The sequence below is a fragment of the Chamaea fasciata genome, unplaced genomic scaffold (assembly GCF_029207755.1).
Source record: "Chamaea fasciata isolate MVZ Bird 193981 ecotype frontalis unplaced genomic scaffold, bChaFas1.0.hap1 SCAF_7, whole genome shotgun sequence".
NCBI classification, from domain to species: Eukaryota; Metazoa; Chordata; class Aves; order Passeriformes; family Sylviidae; genus Chamaea; species Chamaea fasciata.
Window position 1 is genome coordinate 29,583,451 of NW_027094092.1, and position 14,324 is coordinate 29,597,774.

The window sequence follows — 14,324 nt, forward strand, 5'->3', positions numbered from 1 at the left end:
CTCCTGGTGTAAGAACAAATATGCTTCTTGCTAGCTTGTGGAAACAAAAACATTTTGCTTCTTTAAAAAACAGTTTTTCACTAACACTGTGTCATCTATTCTTGTTTCTTTTGTCAGACCAGCTCACTTGATTTCTTCCTGGTAACAGGTTTACTCTTTTTAACACAATTTTTTAAAAAAAGGCTTCTACCTGTGCACAGGCAGGATTCAGCCTTCTCCTACAGCAAACTGTTCTGTTATCAAGTGAGAAAACTCACTAGAGGAGGCATATTAGGACTGCACCTCTTTCCTCATGTCCAGGGTTCAGTAAGTCTCTATCCAAGGAAGAGAAAGAAATCACACCCAATTTCATCGTATCAAAGTGTTGTCTTTTGATTTGTGTTGTTAAATGTTATTGTATTAGCCTTCCCCCTCCAAACAGGTACAAAGGTGAGGCAGTGGGAAGGGGAATGCTGTAACAGCTTAGCCTACCCCACTCCAGGCTAAGAAATATACTGCTACAGTGCAACACAGAACTCTGCTGCCCATGATTCTCCAATTAGATCGTGGCCTTATCCACTGCCACCCCTCATATCTATTAAAATGGGATCCTCACTCTTAATTAAAAGCACTGCTGAAGTCTGTCAAAGATATTGCTCCAACACAAAGCAATTTCATCAGGCATGGCTTTGATAACAGGCTTTCAGTCCTCTTGTATCTGCTACCTGGTTTATTACATCCTCTGAAAGTTGAAATTACTGTAGATAGATATGGATGGTCATAAAAATGATTTATATAAAGAAAGCCATAGGGTTGTCCTTTACCCAAGAAGCCTTTCGGACAAATGCTCTAGTTTCATTCCAAAGGAGATTTTGCCAAGCCCTCGAGCACTAAGAGGGAAAATCCACCCTTTCCACAGTGCTAGGCAATTCTAATTACAGACGCATCAAACCAACTCCTACTTTTATCCATGTTCTCTGACAGTACTCAGCAGCTCAGCTCTTGTCTTCAACCACACTAATGAATGTTCTAGTTTTGTTCAGCAAAGGGGTCACCAAAAACCTAAGTAAATTCTATTTCTTCCATGCCTCTTCAGATTTATTTTAACACCCAAGTACAAAAACTGTAACTGTATACATAAGCCACCTTGACTGGCCTAACTGAAGACAACTGTTTAAACTGGCAAAGACACAATTTATTCTATTAAAACCACTCATGATGATATGTGAGAAGGAAAGAAGTCCTTTTAGCTTTTAAGAAACAAATAATTTCTAGGGTTAGTAATTAGGAAAACAAAACAAACACAAAACATTTGTATTTGTAAACTGAGTATACTTGCTGTGGCTTGACTAAAATGTGCTAAATCTAATCTTGAAAATTTTTTCTTCAAAGAACCACCACACTTCAAGATGCTATAACGTAGGAAAACCAAGTACAGGCAGAGTCATTCCCTCACTGGCCCACGTGGATTTTCAGCATTTTACTGAGCTTTTGTATCTATTACATGAAATAAAGACCAACCTGTTTTCAAAAGGCTACTTTGGTGAGTGGTCCGAATTAATTTTATTTCTTAATTTAATTTCCAACGACATTCAGAGGTTTGTTTCCATTTTCTGTGTTGAACTTAGTGAGTTTACAGAGCCACAACACCAACAATGTAATATGGTATTTATTTCTTCCTGTATCCAGCATGGTTTTACACACAAACTGATTATACTTCAAATATTTAATTTGAGCCTGGCCCTAATTCTTCTGCCTTCAATGGTGTATAGTTGATGCACTATAACACTTTAAAGAATATTTCTTACACTTGACTCTCTCAGTAGTTTCATGGGATTTTCCCCATTCTCTTTGCATTCTTGCCAAATGCTTTCACTCTGACAAATCACCAAGCCCTCAGGTCACTTGCATTAAACAAAACAAGGCTATTTTATCTAAATAAAATGTTCTTTCTCTGTCTACAGTAATGTTGGTAGAACTTTCACAAAACGTACTGTTGTGAGAACAATCAGATTTTGGGATTATGGAAACAGACTCTAACATCAACCGTGTGGAAGTGTCATTTTGTACATCATGCACCACGGTAACCTTGAATTTACAGGAAATCAATGCAAGGATGCACCTTGAATGGGAGACAAAGCTGATATGTATTTGTGGGCTGCTTTTATTTTCTGACCAAAAATTTCAAAGCATCATATACGAAGAATGAACTCTGTATATCAGAATCAAAATATGCACCTACTTTTTTAAAACCTCCCAACACCACAGCATTGCCTCTAATGGGATGCAAATCTGTTTCTCCAGTGTCTCTTGGTATGCAGAGATAATACAGGGACTGGACAAAGCCAGAGTAGGACTAACACACAGGCAAGCTAAGCAGAATTTCATGATTGCTGGGGTATTTTTAAATTGTAACCTGAGGTTAGCTGATGACACAATCATTGCCTGAGTCATCTGAAAATCTGAAACAATGGCTCTGAGCATGGTAAACTTTAACACTAATCTGACAGTGTGTCATCCTCATGACTTGATAGATGGGGAGAGGGACAGCAGGAATTCTGCCACTTCAGCAGACAAATCCACGGGTGGAGCAGGAACAGAAAAGTACAGTAAACCTGACTCAGTCTCTAGCAGATACATTCAGCAACATGACTGAACCTTACACTCAGGACAATGAGTGCCTGTCCCATTCAATAAGGAAATGGCATCTCTTACTGCTCCTACGGTGAGCAACAACGCAGAGGAAGAATCAAATAGCAGAGAAGCAGCAAAACAGAAGTGCCAGGGTTTAAAACCAGGTTTTTAAAACCTCACATGACCTAAATAAATGCTAGCACTGACATACCTGATTTGGGGTTGTCATGAAAGGGAAGCCTAGTCTTCAGCTAAACAGAGTGTTCGCCCTTAACCTCCTGAACTATCAATTTTCCTCATCTAATACTGCAGAAAGGTTATGTTGCGGTGCCCTGTGCTTCCTCACATTTAAAGTTAAGGTAGCCAAGGGCAACAAAGACTCCTTCCTCTCCAGCCTGATAGCAGAGCTCTTCCTTCCTTTTGTTCACATGGAGAACAAACACTGAGTTGAACAATAACAGTGGATGCTTCATTATGATGCTCTCTTGGGCACCCAGCCCTGGTTAGCATTATCTTACCCCTTGGTTTTGTTTTAAAGGAAACAGTGAATGGTCTTTTCAATTGCTGGTGTTTCAAGATCAACATTACCTCTACTTCCTCTGTTTTCAAGTTTCATTATTTTACCAACAATATGTGGCACTATGAAAGAAAAAAAAAAAGACACCCAACAAACTGAGAAAGCTTCCAGTCTGAGGCAAGCAGTAACAGAAGGCCAGTTAAATGAGCTCTCCCTGTAAATTAATGCCACACTGCTGGCTGCAGGCCTCAGTGGGCCAGCTCTCCTACCCCTTCTGCCAGAAGAGGCCTCGAGTTTACAAATTCAGTTTGTGTATGAAGCTTTCTTGTGCCCTTAAGTGATAGAGCAGTAGATGGTGTCCTTCCTGAGGGACACCTTACTCCCTTTGTGCTCAGATATGACAGTGGAATTTAGTTCATTCTACACTAGAGTAATCAGGGCTTGCTCTGACTTTTATTCATTACTTAGGGACCTTTCCTAGGGCATGACAAGTCTGCCAAAAGAAAATCAAACTGAGTCAGGTGGCTGCCCATCCTTGCTGCTGCTACCTTGTACTGCTAGCCAAATTGGCCCACTTGGCTATGGGTCAGTTGTGTGACCACTCATTCCCCAATTCAGCCTAACACACATTTGAGAGAAAAGGGGAGAGAAAACCTGTTTCTCAAGGAAAAGACAGTATTTTGGATGAATAAAAGCTACCTCTGCTAAACTCTAATAAAGTCCTATCCAGTGTTACTCAGCTGGAAGGACTGCAGTGATGAAGCAAGGCAACCGAATTGTAGGGGAAGGAAGGCTGAAAGGTAAAGAAGAAACAACATACCTTTGAGCTCTGGTGTGCTCTGCATGAGGCCCTGCCTCTGCATGAAACATGAAGGTAGCCAGGATCACATAACTGAACTATCAAAGTTATGCTCTAACCATCCTGATTTAGTGCTTTTGGCTTTTACTACCACATTAGAATACATTGGCTTGATGAGCACCTACAGGTCCCACTGCCTCTGGTGACAGCTGCAGCTCTAAAAATTAGTTGAAGATAGTTTGTATTTTGAGAAGAACTGAAGGAAAATAAAAGGCCTATTGTGTAGATATGAAGAGTTCAAACACTGCTGATTGGTGGTCGATGATCCCCTCCCCTTTCCAAATGAATTTCACTTCATGTTTTGTTTGGTTTTCCTGTTGATGCATCCTGCACCCTCCAGTGCTAAGCTGGTGGGATCCCACATACTTTTCCTGGCATGTGGTGTTTAAAATAAGAGAGCTCAGCAATCGGATATCCTCAGCATTTCCAGCTATTGAACACAATCATGAGTGCTGTGATCCAATTTCAGAGCAGAAGAGGAAAGATATAGAGTAATATTCTCCCTGTGCTGGTATGGGGCAGACAAAAGAAAACTAAGCAAACAGGATGTTCTGCTCCTCTGTGGACTTCAGCAAATGCAGACAGGATATGGTCGAGCTCACAGCTGCAATGTATGTGCCTGGCTGCCCAATACCTTGTTTTGGGTAATTCACCTAGAGCACAAATATAGCATGAAGAAAACTAAGAGACGTGTGGTGCAGCTCCAACCTGTCATGTCTCAAGTCTGAAGTCCTTCATCAAGCATAGGCAGCCTGAAGGAGGAATGTGATATTTACACATGCTACTAAGAAAGAATCTCATCCTATCCCTAAATTCACTCAAAACAGCTTCACCAATGCAACACTTGGAGTTCACAACTTTGGATTTCAGCTTATTTATTCTAAGCCTATTCACTGAATAGTAAGGCATGACCTCTCAGCTGAGGTCTCCACAATAACACACAGCACTCAGTTCAGACTATTCAGACTCTAATATTACCCAGCATTTTCTAGAAACGTCACTCCTCACATCTCAGCTGCTGCTTCTGGGAAGTGCACATTCACAGAGCATTGGATTGTATGGATGAATGTTTCTGTAGTTGAAAAACTAGGAAGTTGAAATGAAAATGAGATTCAGTGGACAATGAAGTAAAATCTTTTCAACAACATCTTTTGTTGAACTGTTAATTGTAGCATCATCTGCCTTTGCTTCCTCTTCACCCCTGCAGGCTTGTGCTGCCTTGCCTGTGTGCTGAGCCCTAAGGCAGGCCCTCTAGGGTTATTCAGGTGGCAAACCAAGGAACAGCCTGGGCTGACACATCACACTCTAGCAAACTGCTGACTAACCTTGTTGCCTCTCTTATCCTAAAATGCCTCTTTAACTCAATTTGGCCCTGAAATTTAATCTCAGAAGTTTTTCAGGGGTCCCCACAGAACTGAATGACAAAGGACCATGTTTGGTTTCACTACAACACAAACACTGAGGAGCAGTGCTAAAGTTCAAAGGAACTCTGCAGAAAATACTTTACAGTAACAGCCCAATATTATGAATTTTAGGGAATAACTGTAATGAGAAAAAGCATTTAAAGTAAACCACTGTTTGCTGAGAGGGTTTATCACCTGTGCCTGTTTCTAAGAAAGTGCTATATATTCCTATTCCATCTTATCAAGATAGTTTTAAGATTGTATGAGAAGATAATTTAAATCTGTGACAGGGCAAGTCAGCACATCAGATGCAGAGATACACGACGTTGTTCAGGGTGTGTTAATGCTCGAAACACAGAGAAAGTTTCAAAGAAAAACAGCACTGGGGTCAAAGCAGTGGAAGCCCTATTTGTAAAGTGTTATCCCTGTGCTAGTAAGCCTCTCCTCAGGCAAAGTTTTCAAGTTTAGATGAAGTGCTATTCAAGTGTGCTTGCCTGCACAGAATTGCACTCTGGAGACTTCCAGAGTTTAGACTGTAGGTAACTGTTGGATCTCCTCGGCAGAGGGAACAATAAAGTGTTTCTCTTTGGAAAACAGGCTGAACACTTAAGAGATTTTACAAGCTTTTAATAATATATAAATTGTTATAGCTAAAGAAAAGTTGCATGTATTACCAAGGGTAAGTAATTTGGGTCATTGTCCTCTATTGTTAACTATATTTTCACAAGATCATATTCCATCAGTGATGGCTTCACCAAATAAGTTAATGGTGAAGCCAGTACAGACATAACCTTTGAGGATAGCAAAAGAAACTTAGTTGTGCCTATCTGAGAAAAGAAGAAAATCACAGTGAGACTTAACTGTCTCTTGCTTTCATAAGCTGCACACAAAAGCATGAGACTTTACTCTGGCTGAAAAACATGTTTTTGAACAGACATTTATTTGGCCTCCTACCTATGAATGTGTTCACTTAAGAACATTAAGTCTATCTTAGGTACATTTGACCTTCTTTTACAAATCTGTAGCTTGAAAGATGTAACATCTACACTAAATCCAGGCAATTACTAGTAAAGTCTTCGTTTGACAATGTTCAGTTCCCAGAATAATATATTGTCACAAATCACAGACACTACCTCTAATCAACAGACAATTACACTCCTTATGTTAAAAGCCTTTTGGAAAAAAGGCCATTTGCTTTAGCACTATGCTGAAAACCCAGGGGAGCAGCCCACTTTGATCAGGAATTCATTACAGAGAGCCTGGTAAGGAGAAGATTTCTCTGAAGTGAGATCATTCTGTCCCAAGAAGCCTATGCCAGCCTTGAAAAGAGGGGAACAGACTTACACTCTTCAGCTCATTGTTTTAACAACACTGCGGTAAAAGAAATTAGTTTTGATTCACACTTGTGTAAACGAGAAAGATATTTGGCACACCACATGCATTTCAGCTTTTTTTCTTTTTGTATTACATTTAGAGGAACTTCAGACAAATTAAATGCTGGCACTTCAGTTGCAATCTAGTAAAGCATTTAGGGACATGTTTGGCTTTCAAGTGCAAGACAGCAGCACTGTATCTTCAATACTTTTACATGCATCTTTAGAAATAAGAAGGTAATTCAAAACATTGCGCTAAACTGAATTTATCCAACATAATATCCTCTGACAAGTTAAGCTCACAGGAAAAAGTACAGCCAGAAACTTCACCAAACTACTGCCTATCTACTATGCCACTAAGTGGAAGGTCATGTTTGTAGATAGAAACATTTAATTTTATTGAAATGACAGTTTTTTTGGTTTCTACTGGATCTAAACCAAAGATGCCTCTAGTCTTCCTTCACCATTAAAATGTTTTCCTTCCATTTCTCATCATTAACATTTTTAGTTGGTTTTGCATCTGTACTCTGTTTCTCTGCCCTCTCCCATTTGACAGCTGTGGAGTTTGGCTACTCCAGCAAGGCCTCGGCAGTGCTGCTGCAGAGCAGTACAGCAATTCCCACAAACCCACCTAATGAGGAGGACACCCTCACCCAAGAAAACACCATTTCTGGGCCAAATTTCGTAACCCACTCCTCAGAATGCCATGAATTGCCTGAACAAAAGGACATTTTCATTGATGTCAGCTGTATCTGTGTGGGTGATGTTGCAGGCATTGGGATGATGGCAGTCTTATTTTTTCCTCATGCCTTACTCCCAGGGTGAACTTAACCTACAAACGGATAGTGCTTCTTTGCTTTCATTATTACAGACCTGTAAGAAATAGCATGAGACTTTCAGTGTCCTGTGGGGAATACAGCAAAAACGGTTCCACCCCACAGAGATCCTAACAATGATCAGTTCATCTTTATCCCTCCAATAGGGCTGGAAATCACCAGTGGCACTGCAAATCTTTTACCATCTCAATAGCAATGCATAACTCTATTCCCATTAATCTGTCTTCTACCCATTCACACATCAAGTACAACCCTGCTTCATTTTACAGATTATATCCATGTTGCTCCAGACAAAGGTCACTTTATAGTTACAGTTCTTCAACTGAATAAAAGCTTTTGATGCAGTAAATAATTGTCTTTCACTGTTCAAACCCACACAATACAATACAAATAATGCTGCCCTTTCTTTCAGAATTCCTTTTCTACCTCACTACTTGTTTCTTTACAAAATAAAATGAGGCACTTTTCACTTGTTTCAGCCAAAGAAATTAGTTATAGCACTTAGGAGACAGTTTGCCATGCTGCACTACAATCCCAGACCCTATGCTAGTTTGAGATCAAAATGAGCCTCTTTCATTACCTTAGTGACAAATCAAACATAACGTACCAAGGTTTCCCTAGATTTAGCTGTTACTAGATCTTTTTCCATTACTACTGTGAAACCTAAGACATTCTCATCCAAGTGCCACATTCTTTTGTTTCTACGTATAATAAGTTACCTGCCTCAATAGGACATCACATGCAAGGTGAGCACGTTTGTGTTCAGACAGGTTGTGTGCAGTGAAAAAGAGGGCAGCAGAAAGGGTGGATTAATCAACTAATTATCCAGTCCTGTGGCACAAACCCCAAACTCTTCCCTTTGACAATACACGGTATTCTATTCTTTCTTTGAGTGGTGAGGGGAGCCAGTCAGCAGGAGACACAAAATTTTGAGGTTAAATTTCCAGACAGTTATACCTTTCTTTCAAAAAGGAAGAGTAAAACACAGCAAGATAAATCATAACGCCAAGTACACTCATGAAAAATGGTAACCGTTTACCAGCAACAGTGATTTTTTTAGCACTGAAGCTCATGACAAGAATTGAGGCCAAAAGCTGAAGGCAGACAAATTCTAATCTGAAATACACAACAAGGGTTTTGAAGCAAGATAGCAAAAACTTGAAAACACTGTCAAGGCAAACCAGGAACTCACATGTCTGCAAATAATAGTGACTACTTTTCTAGAAGAAATGTTTCAGTGGAACAAAGCTATCAGGTACCTGAAGGAAGCATGTATGATATATAGGAGGTCAGTTTGGATGAACTGATAATTCTATCCATCTTTAAACCCTATGAAACTGTATCATTACTCAAAAGCAAGTCCTAGCTCACTAATATAATTTGCCTTATGTTTTCAGTGCTTCTGAGTTTTTTTCTGTGAAGAGCAATGTTAATCAGTTAGTTAAAGCACTCACTCCCAGTAGACTCTTCAGCTGGCAAACAGCCACCGTGTCCCTGTCCCCTTTCAAAGCACCATCCTCTTGGAAACAGAACGCATTTGCTCAAGTAAGATGGAATGAGACTTACACAAACAACTGGGCTGTTGATAGGTAACAGCTAGGCTTGTTGCTGCCTTGTACTTATACCCCAGAACACTGCAGCTTTTAAAGTTAGACTTGGATGATCACCCACAGAATACCGGCTCAAATCAGCTTCATGCAGCCTCTCTTTTTCATATACGTGTACATAAAGCTAAGTAGCATCTTCTAGTTCAGCACCCAGTATGTGCTACATTGAACTTCAATGAAACTACAGTTAGGCAAGAGCAGCTCAAAATTTCTTCTGACTGTTATACCAGAACAGAATTACCAGTCAGCAATTTCCAATCAAAACAGAAATGATATCATAGCCAATGAGAAAAATCATCTTACAACTTGCGCTCTTAATCAAGTGAGATCAGGGGTTCTTTCAATTTTACTCTTCCTTCTAATGGTACAACTTCATTCACTGTAACTGGTAAATAGGGAAGCCACAGAAAGTTCTTAGAACAGCAAACGCAACCTGACAGTAAAACTTCCAAAATTTTGCAGTCTTTAGAACAAGGTTTCTGCCTCTTTGTCTAAGAACTCTACAAAATAGAGACTGGCGGTCAGACTGGGTTCTGCACTCACAATTCAGGTCCATCAAACAATGATACCGTACAGCATAGCAGAACATAACATGACATTGCATTGCAATGTAAAGGCAACTGAGGGTATTTTTGGGGTTGCAATCCACTCCCTCTATAGCACAGAGCAATCTGAAGCAATGAAAGGAGGAGGCTGAAGACTTATCTTGCTAAATTTGTGACTGTCCAATCCTGCTTTTCAATCATCACATTTCATTTCTCTAATTTGAAAGTGGAAATAAAAGAGTGAGTGCATAAATGGATTCTCCTCCTCTCTGAACACTTCAAGCTTATGAAAGCAAAGAAGTTTTCTCCAATGGACCCTCGAGCCTCGAGATCTCCTCTGACAATAAAAGAGAAGCAGTTCTGCCTTCACTAGGGTCTCCTCCAAAAATTTCTGTGCTTGCACTGGGGCCATGCAATGCAAAGATACCAGGGAAACAGAGCAGCAATTTACATTGACAAAGAGGATTTTGATACACTCCTCCAAATGGGGCAGCATTACCATCTTAATAGCCTTTTGCTCTCAGCCCTCTTCCTGAGGACGCTGGAGATTTTTGCAAATGGAGAGCAGTTCCGCTTCCCATTTTAACCGCAACAATAGCAGAAGGGCTCCTTAAACTGCATCAAATAGCAGTCTGTGAAATCCCTAACTAGCCGCACTGCCTCTCCTGCCGTTTTATTATCCTCAAGCCCACAGAACAAAGCAGGAGGGAGCTCCTCCTCTTTTTATTTTTTTTTTTTTTAGCCTATTCCACACGTCCTAATCCCTCAGAGGTGGCAATGGAAATTGCTTGTGGAACTGTTAAATCACACTTTCACTTTGTCTTTCATTCCCCATTCACCCTCACTAACCAGGGAGCTTCCAGCCACATTTTCCGATATCAATTTGTTTATGGCCTATTGGTTAATGGTCCCAGGATGGGACCCCCTGAGTAAAAAGAAAGAATCCCGGGCACTTCAGCCAGCTGCTGCTTCTCACCAGTTCCCACATCCATCCACTTGTTCCCATCAGCCACCCTGAATGTGCTCACCTCCTGACACCAAGGGAATTAAACAACAAAGCCTGAATGGGAGAGTTGCCTTTGCAATCAGGCTGCGGGGACAGATTTCACTTGTTAGCACTATGTGATGTTCTTCAAGCAGACACTGGCTGGCCGGTGGCCAGTTGCCTTACTGTCATCTTGCCTTCATCCAGCCTTCCTTTGGAAAGAAGCACCAAGTACAACTCTCAGAAAAACTCTAGCCTCTCTTGAACAAGGCAGCCTGGTGCCACTTTCTGCATCTTATCCAAACCAGACATTTCCTGGTGATTTGGTCACTTCCTCTTTCCACAGAAGTAATGATCACTGAAATGTGGGATGAGACCACGCAATATTTACTTTCACAAATCAGTGAGATGGTTCATGTGAAAGTGCTTACAAGTCTCTGCAAAAGAGCCTGGGGCACGTTATCAGGGGAACCATGCCTTTCCTTGCTACCCTTCTTGGAGAAAAATATCTAAAATAGAAACATAATGATATAGTCAGAAAGTAATAAAAGGCTCACACTGAGAAGACATTCTGGTCACCTTTCAAAATGCACAAAGAATGATATCAAGACATCGATTACGTAAAGAAATCCAAACTGGTATTTTATCTGTTTGTAGAAAGATGGCGAACAATGTTTTACATGTACACCCCAGAAACATACGGGTATAGGGAAAAGAGCAATTGCCACACTTTTAATACAGTGATATCCTCCTCAGCGTGCTGCTCCATCATCATTATGTGTAACCAGGCCCATTTGCTCTTTAAAGGTATGGTTCAGTCCTGGGAAAGCTATATTCATGGCTTACAGAAAAGAGCTGAAAAAATTAAGATTGTCTCTGAACAAATGCTCGCTGTTTCTGAAATGGGAAAACTTTCTTTCTCAACGTTTCACTACATTGCTTGAGGACAGAGCAGGAAATTGTCTGCCTTTTTTAATAATGACCTGAAACATCCATGTAACTCAAGATATCCAAGACAGAAAAGTAGCTTGTCATCTGCCCTATACTGAAACAAAACACATCAAGACCAAGTCTTGCAAGTAACCTCGGTTCAAACTAATAAAAATTGTTTCTAGTTCTTGTAGACTTCTACAATTACTGGTATGAATGAAGCAGATCAAGCGCCCAAAATGCTATCTAAGAATATGATGAAAATAGTATCCAAAGTCTTAGGAAACACTGTATAGACACCTCCCCCCATTACAATTGCGTAGATGTATCAAATGGAAGCAAAAATGCCCCATAAAACATTTTCATTTCTTTTGTTTTCTGACATTTTGCATCACCTTAGATGTAAGCATATTGAGTCACTAGGAAATAGTAACATGTCATTAGTCTGGTACAGCCTGTTTGAATGTGAGAAATGTGCAATCAGCAGGAGGAGAACTGTTCACAGCCCTTAAAATGTCCATAGTGCCTCAAGGGTTCAGTGATTCTGGAAACATCACTGGAAACTGAGAACCAGCTATACTCACTTGGTCTTATTGCCCTAGCTGCATAATACAGTGTCCTCCCTGAACAGAAAGTGACAGGCACTGACAAGTTTTATTCAGTCTGTTAAAGTGATGCAGTGATAAGGAGCCAGGCTGCATATCAAAAGAAACCAAGTCAACAAAATTGATCTATTAATGTTTGTCGAAAAGTAAGGATGTTTGTTGGGATAAATGGGAAAAGAAGTGAAGAGTTAAACTTCCCTCTTTGTTATCTTTAAAAGTACATGATTCAGGACACAGCCATGAGGAATCCCAGTTCCCTGTCAGCACGGTAATAATATCCAGCTTTTCAGTATACCACTTTATATCCTAGAGAATCTGAGGATAATTTAAGACCATAGGGCATTAGCATTAAAATGATTCCAAAAATAGAAATCAGATACTAATTTCCTGTATTTTTACTGATGCCAAGCCATTTGCTAAAGAAGAACCATTTATTAGAGCAGGTTATTAATGATAGATGGGTACATTTTTCCTGGAGAAACCGATCCCATAGGACCCCACGTTACCCAAACCATTCCACTTTACCTTGGAGGAAAACAGGGAGCCCTGGTTAATAATTTCAGGGCCCATGTCTAGATCCATAGCAATATGCAAGAACTAATTTAGTGTAATCCAAGAAAAAACAGTGCATTTGGCCGAACACTCCCCTTGTTAAAAAGAATGTTTAAATGTCTGGGTTTTTAATTCAGTATAAACAGCACCATTTTCAACAACAGTTGTTATTATCTACATTCAGTCTGCTTAAAATACTAATTGAAAAGGCAAAACAACAATGCTCTGGTCTTACCCTGAAGAACCAAGCCTGATTTCTCAATGGTGTAGAAAAAAGTGGAGAATGGAGCAACAGGGGATTTAGCAACCAGGAGCTGCAAAACAAATGTATGATGTAAGTATGCATCTTTATAATATACTGAACAAAGCTCAAATCTGCAAAAACATCTCACCAGATTTAACTTCCAGAAGTAGTAAAGCATACTTCAGAAATAACATGTAGCTACTGATCTAGCCTTGTGACTTCTAAGTAGTTGAGATCTTCTCATACACATACATAGATCATGCTGCAATTTTAAAAGGATTTACAGGTCCTAAAAAAACACCATCATGAAAGCAGTAGGTTTTGCTTGTCCTGCTGGCATCCCGTTAAGCTTAACTATTCCTGCTGGTTCAGGCTTTTGCACTCAGAGACGATTTTGAACAAAACGGCTACTGCGATATACAGCCAATTTTTAATTGCCATTAGCCATTCCACAGATATGCTCCCCAGGCTTTTCCAAGAACTCAACCCACTGTCTTCATCTGGCCCCTGGAAGCAGCATACTCACTCATAAGTCATCACAGTGGGGATGGCAACATGCTATTGCAAGTATCTGGATGTCCTCTTCTGCAAAATGGGTTGCGACCATGTCAAGATTTAGTCAAGGATCTTGTCCTTGAAATATCAGAATAGGAGCTGGAATTCCCTCGGGGTGGGTGTACAGTGCAATTGAATTTAGCTTGGCATTAGGGTGACACCAGAAACAAACCAAGCTCCCTGGCTCCACTATGGTAGAACTGTGCTCTGTGGAAGATGAGCTGCAGCAGAGCTGCAGAGATGGAAATGGGCTTGTTAGCAGAGTAGGGAATGTGGGACCTGCAGGTGGCAAACTCACACAAATGTGCCAAGCTTTACCGCTTGCCTGTTTGATTTTTGCTCATTGCCAAGGACTGTTCTTCCACAGCTTGCCTAAAATAACCCTCATTCTGCCACCTGCATGAAAGTGACATTTTAATGACAAATTTAATACACTCTGCCCAAAATGTGATCAGCACAAACACTGGTGCCCACATAGCCCTGCAGACATCACTGACAGCAGTGGCTGAAGCAGAGAGCGTGCTGCTGCTCTGCCTCCAGCACAGAATTGCTGGACAAACCTGAAACATGGTTCTTGCTCACCTCTTACACAGCTAGAAAAGGCTGGAATCTGGAAACCAGCTCTCCCAGTGGTGGCCGTGTACTCTGGGAGAGCCTTCCTGCCTTCCTGTTCCCCGGGGACATGGTTTGGGTGGATAGT

General features: G+C 40.6%; 1 protein-coding gene across 5 annotated transcripts in view; it reads right to left on the reverse strand.

Moving 5' to 3' along the window:
- Positions 1-14,324, reverse strand: part of RAD51B (RAD51 paralog B) — a 407,321-nt gene that overhangs the window by 113,991 nt on the left and 279,006 nt on the right. For 3 of the 5 annotated variants that reach the window (XM_066188243.1, XM_066188244.1, XM_066188246.1), the window contains one exon: positions 13,061-13,139. The exons of the other annotated variants lie outside the window; for them this stretch is intronic. In XM_066188243.1, coding sequence (XP_066044340.1) covers positions 13,061-13,139 — 79 coding nt within the window. Of the gene's footprint in view, positions 1-13,060; positions 13,140-14,324 lie in introns of those variants that run through there. 5 annotated transcript variants of the gene reach the window in all.